The sequence below is a fragment of the Monodon monoceros genome, unplaced genomic scaffold (assembly GCF_005190385.1).
Source record: "Monodon monoceros isolate NGI ecotype Baffin Bay Population unplaced genomic scaffold, NGI_Narwhal_1 Super_Scaffold_6, whole genome shotgun sequence".
In the NCBI taxonomy this organism is placed as follows: domain Eukaryota; kingdom Metazoa; phylum Chordata; class Mammalia; order Artiodactyla; family Monodontidae; genus Monodon; species Monodon monoceros.
Genome location: NW_021703783.1, coordinates 38800388 through 38812974, shown reverse-complemented (window position 1 = coordinate 38812974; position 12587 = coordinate 38800388). Strand labels below are relative to the sequence as shown.

Genomic DNA, 12587 nt, shown 5'->3' with positions numbered 1-12587 from the left:
CCTATCACAGGCTTAGGGTAAAGATCAAGGGAATATAAATAGATTTGTAGATGCAAGCACAGTGCCTGGCCTAGAGTCAGTACTCAGGAAACCATCAGAATCAGCACTATTAGAACGTAACCAGTCTTTCTGGCTAGGTAGGTCATTCTAATTTTTCACTATATGAACAGTGCTTTACTGAATACTGCTGTACATATTTCTGTGCATTTGTACAAAAGGCATGAGTCTTTTCAATTTTAACAGGCTGTCCTACAAAATTATTATAGCAATTTACACTCTACCAATACCGTATTAGAATGTTTTTCCCATACTCTGGCTAATATTACATGTTATCAATTTTTCTAAACTTTGCCAATCTGGTAGGCAAAAAAAGAAATCCCACTATTATTTTAGCTGCATTTATTTATTACTAACATGGATGAATTTCTTTTCCTTAATTTACCGCCATTTGTATTTCTTTTGTGAATAGCCTAGTCATGTCTCCTGTCTATTATTTCTATTTGATTGGATTTTTCCCTTTAATTTTTAAGATTTCTTTTTTTACACAGGGAACAACTATAACAAGAGCTAACATTTATAAAATGGTTATCATGTGCCAGGCATGGGTGTAAATACAGTTAATTCTCAAGAAAACCCTATGAAACAGAATTAATATTTTCATTTTACAGATGAGAAAGGCACAGAGAGTTTCATTTGCCTCATATCAAATAGCTAGTAAGAGATAACAATGGAAAATTAGCTCTTTGCATTCATATGTGTTGCAAAGTTTTTCTCACCAGAAGCTTTTTTTTTTTTTTTTTTTTTTCTCCTAGCTGCACCACGCGGCTTGTGAGATCTTAGTTCCCCAACCAGGGAATGAACCTGGGCCCTCAGCAGTGAAAGCAAGGAGTCCTAACCACTGGACGCCAGGGAATTCCCTACCAGTAGCTTATTTTTAAAATACACTTTTATTTTCTAAGCAGCCATTTTTAGATCTTTTGTTCTAGTGAAGTGTTAACCACATTGAAAAATTCTCTCAGGGTTTAAATATAAGAATCCAGTAAGAAAAATATGAGAAACTTTAATTTGCAAAACCAGCGCAACAGTTTTCTTCTCCTTTTTTGGTTAGTATTATTATTGTACTTCACTGTCATTAAATTTATCCTGCAGATTTCAAAATTTCTTCATCACTATGGACCTAGCAGCTTAGTAACAAATCTGAGAATTTTAGCTAGGCACTTGCCCTCCCAGGGGAGGCAACGTAATAAAATATTATTAGTATCTTCAAACACTGCTTGAAGATCTTATTTATATAAGGAAAATGCAATGAAGAAAAACACAGATATTGGAAACATATGTAGTCCAAGCACTTAAAAGAGAAATAAGGTGAGATTTAAATTAGTAAAATGTATAAAAACTCAGCAGAGATTAATCACCTGTGAAAGTAAACCAAGAGAATGGCAGTAAGCATGTGCTTTAAGAGTTTATGAATTGGTCACAACTTTTGAAGGTAGGCCAAGAATGTAGTAGTGATAGTGATGGTGATGGTGGTGGTGGTGGTGGAGCCTTTTTGAGCCACCACATCACATCACACATATAGATAACACTCTCCTGCCATTTACATCTATTATTACATAATTACATGCACTGATTTTCAAGTGGGATGGTAGACAGATGTGCCCTGCCATATTGAGACTGACAACCACTAGTCTAGGTTATAGAAAAGGGAAGCTCAAAGACTGAAAATTGGCAGTGGTCATATAAGCCCTGTCTAGTGTGAAGGGGACATGGCCCATAAACTGGAGTCCCGAGGCAGGTTAATCCCAATTAGGAAATACAGACAATTAATTATGCCTGTTCTGATTTCCAGGCTCACCAGGCAAACTTTCATTACAATTTGGCTTCACATGCAGAACCGCCTTCAGAAAAACGATGTGCTAGTTCCACTGAAATATGAGCTATTTGAGTTTTATGTATTTTCTTGATGTACCACAAGCATTGGAGAACAGTGCCAGACATGCAGAAGGTGCTCAATAAATATTTCTCTCACTGAAAGACTGAATAACGGCAACAATCTGCCCCCGTGACAAGCCAGGTTTTCATTTTTCATTAGGAAGTTGGCATTCTGGTTTACATTAGTCTTTACAAGCGTGGTTAACTCGAGTCTACTTTTGAGAGATGGATCCATTCTCACTGCACTCTCAGAATTAGATTTTGGGTCTTATACACTCAAACCATGGCACACTCACCAGGGTGAATTTCTGTGAGGCTTCTTACTCTTTATATATGTAAGAGATAAACAAGGGCACTTCCTGTGTGCCAGGTACTGGTCTAAGCACTCTATAAACATGAACTCATTTAGTTCTCACAACATTCCTATGGTAGATACTATCATTACTCACATTTTAAAAAGAAGGAAATTGGGGCACAGAGAGGATAAGCAGCTCAACTAGTGCATGGCAGTCAGGGCTGGACCTCGGGCAGTCTACCTCTGGAGCACACACTCCCAACAGCTACGCTGTGCTATTTCCCATCAGCCAGCTCAGCTGCCCTAGTGACACTGACCTCACGCAACACGTTCCCCATGAAACTTTAACGTCACGTACCTCAAATGTATTTTTGGTCACACCAGCAAGCCCAAAGTACATCATGCCTCCTGTTCTGGAGCTGACACAGATTTCTCCAATTTCATCTGTTTTGCAGAGTTGGGGAGGTCCATCGGGTCTCACAATGCACATCATCCCTAGTGTACAGAAAGTATAGTCAAGGGAGAGTCTGGAAAACCTTCGAAAAAACAGTCTCATCCTTATGAACCCATGAAAGTTTTACATTCACTGAGTGGCATTAAGTAAGAATACCAAACAGGAATGTTAAAAACAGACCTGATGCTACATAGGTATATCTGAAATTTCCACCTTTCACCCGATAATAAAGAATTTTTTAAATTCAGCAAATAAAAACATACAATAGATGCAGACCGAAGCTTTTAAAGACAGTGACTTATTCAAAATGACTGCAAAGTCCAAAGAAACAGGTTAAATTAATTTACCCTTACACAGATCAAATTCAAACACGCAGGAAGCAATGTACTCTTTAACTTTCTGCCAGCCCATCGTCTTGGCAATTACAGTGAAAACCGGACAACTTTAGTATCACTCAGTACTTAGCTTTCCATGTGAACAACTGTAACTGAAACACTCACAATTAAATCATCCAATTTCTGCCGGAAATAAGTATGATTAACTCTTAGAGAGGCTTTGAGAAATTAAGTGACTTAGTACTAGATTTTGGATTCCTGGTTTTGGATCTCATATTTTATCAGGCTCCACTATCTCTAAAGACGAATCTTCATGAAACACCAAATGATGCTCCTGAGAACTCACCCCCGGGCATTACATGTCCCACATCCTGAACCGTCAGTGCTGAATTTTTATCTTCAGTATTGACCCGTATTACCCCATAGCTCAATCCATTCATGGAGAGGATGGCTCTTCCCGGCAAAGGGGCCCCTGGGACTCCAGGCCTGAAAACAAAATAAACTCATGAAATTTGGCAGATAAAATGATACTAAGAGAAAAGTATGAACATGTAGGAAAGGAAATTTCCTCTGGCTACCATACACACAAAAATCCGCATTTTTTCTCTACCCAAAACATGCCAAATTAATCTAATTTACATGTGCAAAGCATGGTGAACTTTCATTCAGATGGAAAAAGTAAATTTTAATCAGTTGTTAAGAATATACTGGCTTGCAAGGGGGACGGGGAGGGAGCGGGATGGACTGGGAGTTTGGGGTTGGTAGATGCAAACCATTACATTTAGAATGGATAAACAACAAGGTCCTACTGTATAAAAAAAAAAAAAGAAGGGATATATGTGTATAACCAAGTCACTTTGCTGTACAGCAGAGACTGACACAACACTAAATCAACTATACTTCAATTAAAAAATAAATAAAAGGAAAATACTGGCTTGGGTGTACTCTCTATATAGGTACTTTGCATATATAAACTACAATCAAGAACAGTCTACTTGTAGTCTAAGATGCTAACTAAGGATTCTGAAGGGCAAAACAAGACAGAAAAAGAACTAATTCACAAATACGAGATGATAATAACTAAAGTAAAATTTCAATTTACCAGTTACACTTAGGGCAAGAGTGGGAAAAATAAATGAGATGCTTCAAACTGCTTTACAAAGTCATTTTCACTTTCAGGATTACGAAGCAGAAAATTAGATCACACCCCTTGTCATCACCTGGTCCATTCTGCACATTTGATCAGAGTTGTAACATACATCAAGAGCACCAACATTCTGAACGATACCTGCGGATTGCGACAGTCATGGCTTCGGCAGAAGTAGCACACGGACAGATGGCCTCAGGTTTCAGACCGTGGCTTTGGAACAGACTCAGGAAGGCATCACAGGATGACACAGACCCTGAGGAGTTGAAACAGATCAACTTGAAAACTGAAAACATGATTTTCATTATTGCAGGAAACTGGTAAAGAACAGAAAGCCAACACATCTGTACATCATCAATTCCATGCAAATATTTTACTGTGCCTGTGAAATGGTTGATAGGTTTCAAGGACAAACAAATGCTCATCTAGCCCATGAAAGGTCAGTGACACTATTGAAAGTTACAACTTAAAATAAGGCTGCTCCTACCAAACTGCCCAATCAATAGGAGAGATGCACTGCAGGCAACAGGTAACCAGTTCGGAAGCAACTCTTCCTGAAGTAACTACTGCAGTTTAGCCAGTGCATTACTAATACTCTGGCTTAGTTCCATCCTGTTCATGTATTCTCTGACTTGTTTCTTACTAAGGTCAGTCCCAGGTCTGTGTTTTATACCAAGATGATCACTGTGACTACTGACAAAAATCCACTGATGACAAAGAACATAGTAGTATCTAATGCTTTACCTGATTCTACCCTGTGGAGGCTCAAGATGTTTATGCTTGTCAGGAAAAGCAGGCAACACAGTAAGATCTCTAAAAGCTTTTGCAAACTCCTTAGATTTGGTGACAGGGAATTTACATAAAGTCCAGACACTTGGCTATATCAAGGTACCTTCTCATAGCTCTTTTTAGTTACATGATAGAGAAAGGACCTAAATGAGTGAGCATGGAGTGGTTTTAAAAGCTTACAGATCCATCAAATGATGAATGACTATATGAAATGTAGTATATCTATACAATAGAATATTATATGGCAATATAAAGGAATAAAGTACAGACACAGGCTACAACATGGAGGGACCTTGAAAACATGCTAAGTGAAAGGAGCCGGTCACAAAGGACCACATATAGCATGACTACATTTATGCAAAATGTCCAGAATAGATAAACATACAGAGACAGGGAGTAGATTAGCAGTTGGCTAGGGCACAGAGGATGGGAAATGGGGAGTGACTACTAATGGGTGTGGGGTCTCTTTTGGGGATGATGATGTTCTAAATTCAGGTCAATGGTGATAGCCATATAACTCTGTGAATATACTGAAATCATTGAACTGTACTTTATTTTTTTTAATTTTTTAAAAGATTTTTTCTGATGTGGACCATTTTTAAAGTCTTTATTGAATTTGCTACAATATTGCTTCTGTTGTTTCATGTTTTAGTTTTTTGGCCAGGAGCCATGTGGGATCTTAGCTCCCCGACCAGGGATCGAACCCACACCCCCTGCATTGGAAGGCAAATTCTTAACCGCTGGACCTCCAGGGAAGTCCCCCATTGAAGGGTACTTTAAATGGGCAAGTTTTATGGTATGTGAATTATCTCTCAATACAGATATAAAAAAAAAAAAATGCTTACAGAAAGGGGATGAAAACAGACTACCAAAGGAAAGGATATTCCCAGACTGACACTCTAGAAATACTCACAGGGATTAGCTCCGTCAGTCACAATCAACATGCGGAGGGAGCTCAAGCTCACATCTCTTTGGTCCCGATGTGCCATCATAGCCCAGTGCAAGTCTCGGCATTTTACTAAAGCAACCTTGGCTATAAATGCAAAAGAGATAAAGTCAATACACACATGTTAAATTTGGTAGATATTAATATATTATAATAAAAACATTTTTACTTATTTTAGGAATCATGATTTTCACTTACAGAAAAATAAAAAAGGTTTCAAAGAAATTGTTCCAGGTGCTCTGAGGCGGTGGCGACTGACTGGACACACGACTGCCTTGCTCACTGTGACCTGCAGGCAGGCCTCGTATCCTAGCCAAGGAAGCTTCGAACACCAAAGCACCCAATAAATCTAATTCAGGGCCCAGATTCGGGCACAATTCTTAAGAATGGACATCAACTGAGATGAACTAGACAACATATCTGATTTTTTAATAACCAAACTCTAAAATCTGTCAAGGCACCAAGGCATAGAATTAATGTCGCTAGAAGAGCAATTTGAAAATCCCTGAAATTGCCAACAGTCACATAATCAAAGCTTAGATGCTGTGTGTAACTACCTTTGTGGGCATGTACTCTTTGGACCCAAGAGAGAGGGCAAGTCTTCATAACAGAGTAGGGTACACTAATTGTATGTATCTTATTCATTACATTCTGAAAAGCAAAGAAAGATAAAAAGTAATCAATACCTAATACATACTTAGCATTTTAAAGCTGAACTGATATTTTGTTAACAATTTTAACCATACAATACTCAAACACATGCTCTTTGAAAAAAATTGAAAATATTAACTATAAGGTTGAAGCCTCCTTTGCTACCTATTCTCAAAACTGGTTCCCTTCTTTCCTCCTCAGAGATAATCATTGTTATGAATCTGCCATGGATCCTTCTTTTTCCCATGTATTTACATATATATTAATCCCCAGAGAAACATAAAAGTATTTTTAACATAAAAGGCATCATACTATACATATATCTACAACTTGCTTTTTTTTTTTTTTTTTTTTTGCGGTACGTGGGCTTCTCACTGTTGTGGCCCCTCCCGTCGCGGAGCACAGGCTCCGGACGCGCAGGCTCAGCGTCTATGGCTCACGGGCCCAGCTGCTCCACGGCACGTGGGATTCTCCTGGACCGGGGCACGAACCTGTGTCCCCTGCATTGGCAGGCGGACTCTCAACCACTGCGCCACCAGGGAAGCCCCAACTTGCTTTTTCTTCACTTAAATTGTTCTAGAGTAGATCTATGTACATCAGTATAAGAGATCTATACAATTTTTTTGATCTGCTGCATAGTATTCTATAGTATGACTGTACCACAATTTATTTGGGCATTTCCCTATTATTGACAGATTTTTTTTGCAATTGCAAACAATGTTTCAAGGAACATATTTATACTCATTTCCCTGGCACGTGTGTAAGTGTTTCTCTAGGGTAGGTACAGAAAAGTTGTACTGCTGAGTCATAGGATGTGTGCTTTTACCACTGAACAGAGAACTGCCAAACTGCTCTCTAACCCTCTAAGCGCTTTCATCATGTTTATGCTTGCCACATACCACAGAGGACTGGGTCTTACAAAGCAAGAAATCAACGTTTCCCTGTTGCTTACCGGAGGTCCTGCCCAGACCCGTTAGGTGTTTGGGTAGATAAAGCTGAGTAACCTGAGGGCGTCATGCAATTTGGTGTCTCTCCTGCCACCCAGACCGAACATACCCAGGACCCCCTGTCCCCACAGAGACCCAGCCTGACAGAGTAGTTAAGTCTTGGTACTTAGACTAGCCATTTTGTTCACCACCCAAGTGGCCCAAAGATACCAAAATACCACTGTAAACCTCTTTTTCCTCCCTCCCCCAAGTTTCTAGCTATGGTGACAAACTTTTGGATTTCAGGGAAAGAATGGTGTGTATAACTAATTCTTCACACGTGTCTCTATCTTGCTCTGTGTATCAGAGAGAGAAGATTCCCTCTAACTCCTCACAAGGGTTTCTTAACCGCTGACAAAAAAAAAAACAAAATGGGAAGGACTTTAGAAAAGAGCAAGAAAGCATGTATGCTCAAGGAATAAGGGTTCTTTTTTTTTTTTTTTTTTTTTTACTAATTTGAGGGGTCCTGGAAGAAAAGGGAAACCGCTCCTCTTCCCCATGCTTCATTTCCTACTCTTTCTCTGACTCCTGCAATGTGTGAGGAGATACTCTCAAAGGTTCTTTCAACTGCAGGATAATGTATCTCTTCTCTCTCCCCAGCATGCTCCATATGTAGCTTTTCCCACGTGAAATGTCCCCCCTTCTACTTCCACCCCCCAAATATCTCTATATGGCTACATCTTACCCATTTTTTAGTCCAACTCAACTGTCACCTCTTCCATAAAACTTGAGACCACAGCTGGGAGGAAGTCACCTTTTTCTAACTCCCTTAGGATGGTACCTGTTCCTCTATTATGGAAAGCAGTCTCATCTACCTTGTTATTCTACTCTTTCATTGCAGCATGGACTCATTCAAGACACTTTGTCCAATGGGAAAGGTTAGATATTATTAAACACAGTTGCAAAGTTCCAGATATAGTTAAGTAATCTTTTCTTCAGAAAAGAGAAGAGGTGACTCTCATAGTTTTGGAAAATTATAAATAAACATATAGCCATTGGTAGAAATTTTTAAGCTCTGAGTCATCAGAGCAGATATGTAAAGGATTTTTGATCCTAAGTTCTCCTATATACTATTATGTGAAAGGTACACCCAACCACACAATGAAGAAAAAACAGAATTACATTCTCCTTTAAAAAAATTACCATTCGTACCACAAAATCAAATCCCCCTGGAAAATACTACTGATCTTTTAGGGGCTTAAATTTCAGACAAGCACTGAGTGACGCTGTGGTTACACGGCACGCACAGTGACCTGAATCATAAGCACAATTTACAGTAAAGGCCTCGATTCTGTGTAGCTTACCGCAAACATGCCATGCCACAGCCCAGCGTCCTTCTTAAAGTCTAAAACATTTACTACTGTTTCCCCTAAAATAGAAAAAAATAGGAAAAAACACAAGGAAATCGTCTTTAGTGTTAAGTAGCAAAATTATGTCACTTGCCTCTATTAAACAACTGATTTGGTACTTTTAAAGAAACCACTAAAAGTTCTCAGGGTCTTCTAATTACTTGAGGGTACCCTCAAATTGGCTGGGGGACTGATCACAGGGTGACATGGTCACAGAAGAAACAATGAGTTTGGAATTCCTTGACTTTGGCACTGTCTTCGAGATAATAATTTTTTCCTAATTATATAAGGAACACATGTTTGTTTTAGAAACTCTGGAAGTTTCACAAGCATATGTAAAAAATTATACTTCCTAGAGAAAACAAAAAATGTTGGTGTATGTATATATCTATATATTATATCTACATACATGCACATATAATTCTAAGCTTATATACTTAGAATGCTTATATAGAGACAGATACTTGACTAACAATATTGGCACATACTGCTCTGTATCTAATTTGTTTCCACTTAATGATATACTGAAACAATCTTTAATATTCAAGAACATGAGTTTTAATACCTCAGCGTAAAACCCATTATATGAATGTATTATATAATAATCAACTGCATTTGTTGGCATTTTGATTGATTTCATTACACACACAAACATATATATTTTTAACCAGACAAGAATGCAGCTCTGTAATGCTGCTATAATGAGCATGTATTAACTTGTTTCATTCTATGAAAGGAAAATAAAACACTAAAAAAATTAATATTGTGAAGAACATTCTAAGGGGAATAGTCATTACACAATATATATCAACACATCTAAAGTCCAACAACCCAGAATACATTTTTGTGTTTTAATTTGTGTTTTTTGGTAGCAGAATTTCTTTGACTCTAACTCCATACAGCTTGGTAGCAGCTCTAATGCATGGGGAGATGGAGGTACCTGACATTCCGCGGCTAATAAGCACATGGTTTTAATTAGTTTTCTATTTCTGCACTCTAGAAATCATGCTTTACATATTTGGTTTGCCCAGAATTCTAGTTTCTTTAAATCACAGCATATTTGTGAAAAAGAAGAAAGCAAGCCAAGAATGTGTCTTAGAACATTTCCCTCTGAATGCGGTCATTAACTGGAGTCCAGCCGCCGAGCACTCTGCTCGAAGTCACACAGATCTGAGCTCACAGTGCAGGCAGTCACGGGGTGAAGTCTGACCTTCAGAATAATTGCAGGCCTGCGACAGAGCTTGGCAGTGAGACAGCATTGCAAGGCGGGACACTGTAACTCCCATTACACTCCCTTCTTTGCTTGTTTTATACTAGAAAAAAAAACACAAAAACAGAAACACAAGAAACAACAAAATGGGTTATTTCAAATGACAAAACTGGAATCCAAAAACGAAACCCCGAAAAGCCATGACGATGGGCTGAATTTAACGTTTCATATAAATATCTGAGGCTACGCACTTGGGCCCCAAACTCTAATCACACAAAGATAGGACTGGGTAATGTCAAAGCTCAACAAAAGTATGTGTGAAAAATTCTTAAAAGTTTAATTAGTTGTCAGTGTGAAGTGGCTGCTAAAGAAGCTAAAACAAACATGTGACCTCAGCTGTGTTAACAGAAGCACAGTATCAAATACACGGCAAGAGCAAGAGCTAAAGGTGTGCAAGTGTGGTCCCTGTCTATCAGCAGCTCCCGGCTGGGAGGGGAGACTGGGAAATGGCCTATTCATTCCTCCAAATCAATCAGCTATAATTTCGCTTTTACCTCGATGCTCCATTCAAGTTGCTTTTTACCAAGATCAGTCACATTTTTATTGTTAAATCAAAAGCACATATTGCATACGTTACTTTATCAGACCTTTCTGTAATATCTGACACCTCCTTTCTTGACACTTTCTCCTTCCTTGGCTTTTGTGATACTCCCCTTCCTATTCAATATTCTCTCTCTCTCTCCTTTCCCCTCCACTTTCTCTGCCCATGCCTTGAATGTTGGCATTCCCTGAACGTTCTGTTCTTCCTCTTCTCTTTTCACTTTAATTCATCAGGGTACCACATTCCTGAAGACTCCCAATTCTCTACTTCCAGTCCAGACCTCTCTCCAGAGATCCAGACTCAGAGGGTCAACCCTTCCCCTCGAATGACCCGTACTCCTGTGAAACGCAGCCAACACCACCCCTCTACCTTTCGCCCATGAAAACTTTTCTTGCTGTACTTTCTGTCTTAGCGAAGGATGCCATCCATCATCTATCCAGTTGCCCAAGTCAGAAACCCAAGTGTCTTTCTTGCCTCCGCCCTCTCCAGAGTTAGTCACTAAGTCCTGTCTCTTCTATTTCTTACTGTATCTCAATTCCATCCAACCACTTTTCTCCATCCCCATCACCATGAACTTGGGCTCACCTGGATAACTGTAAAAGCTCCCCATTTCCCTTCTTAACTCCACCAAACAGATAAATCTTTTAACAACATATTTATTCTTGTCACTCTTCTGCTGACAACCCTTTAAAAGCTCCTTATTACCCACAGGATACTTGAAACTCACTAGCAATGTCCTGTGGGTAATAAGAGGGTCCCAAGTGAAAACTGCAAGTTAATTCAGAATAGCAGAAGCATAGAAATGTAGAGGACAGTAGTTCTACATGAGGTCAGAGAGCTAAGCAGGGGCCACAGAATGAAGGGCACTTTACCTTTTAGGAAGAACCAATAAAGAAGACTGAAAAGGAGTGGTCAGTGAGTAGTCAGGGAAGCCAGTGAGCAGTTTTAAGGGGGATGAAGGGGTGAACCATGTCATCACTGGGAGATGATATGGATTGAGAGCTGACTGCTAAATTTGGTATTTTAATCGCCTGTTTACTTGTCTGTCATTTAAATGTACCCAGATCCCTTCCACCTTTAAAAGCAATCCTCCTTCGATCCAACATCACCACGTTGCCTCAAAGCTACTGCCCACTCTCTTCCCTTTTACAGCCAAAGTTATCACTACAGGGCTCAAGTTGGGTGGATTTTTTCCCCCAAACTTTTAAAAAAATTTATGGATGTTTATTCATTAATTTAGCAAACAGTTGGTGAGCATTTACTAATATGTCTCAAGCAAGATGCAGAGTACTCAAGGGCATAGCTTTTAGAGTGAAACAGATATGAGTTTGAGTCCGAGCTCTGTCAACTTTGAGTCAAAGGTTTTAGACAAACCTTTGGTTGGTTACTCAAGTTAAAGTCTTAGTCTCCTCAGGTACTAAGCAGGTTTAATAACAGCCCCCCACCTCACAGGGTACTTGTGAGGACTGACTGAGATAATGCATATAAAGCACTTGGCCAGGGCTTCCCTGGTGGTGCTGGTTTAGAATCCGCCTGCCAATGCAGGGGACACGGGTTGGAGCCCTGGTCTGGGAAGATTCCACGTGCCGCGGAGCAACTAAGCCCTGTGTGCTACAACTACTGAGCCTGTGCTCTAGAGCCCGCGAGCCACAACTACTGAGCCCATGTGCTGCAACTACTGAAGCCTGTGTGCCTAGAGCCCGTGCTCCGCAACAAGAGAAGCCACTGCAATGAGAAGCCCGCACACTGCAACAAAGAGTAGCCCCCGCTCGCTGCAACTAGAGAAAGCCCACGCGCAGCAACGAAGACCCAACACAGCCAAAAATAAATAAATTTTAAAAAAGTAAAAAAAAAAAAAAAAATAAAGCACTTGGCCTGGTGCCTGGTATGCA

At 39.6% G+C, this 12587-nt stretch overlaps 1 protein-coding gene across 3 annotated transcripts in view; it reads right to left on the bottom strand.

The window, feature by feature from the left end:
* The window catches only part of DIP2B (disco interacting protein 2 homolog B), a 235370-nt gene that overhangs the window by 37598 nt on the left and 185185 nt on the right, over nucleotides 1–12587 (bottom strand). For all 3 annotated transcript variants that reach the window (XM_029206503.1, XM_029206504.1, XM_029206505.1), the window contains 7 exons: nucleotides 10095–10197; nucleotides 8840–8904; nucleotides 6456–6549; nucleotides 5866–5985; nucleotides 4305–4419; nucleotides 3363–3502; nucleotides 2586–2722 (listed from right to left, as the gene is read on the bottom strand). In XM_029206503.1, coding sequence (XP_029062336.1) covers nucleotides 2586–2722; nucleotides 3363–3502; nucleotides 4305–4419; nucleotides 5866–5985; nucleotides 6456–6549; nucleotides 8840–8904; nucleotides 10095–10197 — 774 coding nt within the window. The remainder of the gene's footprint in view (nucleotides 1–2585; nucleotides 2723–3362; nucleotides 3503–4304; nucleotides 4420–5865; nucleotides 5986–6455; nucleotides 6550–8839; nucleotides 8905–10094; nucleotides 10198–12587) is intronic.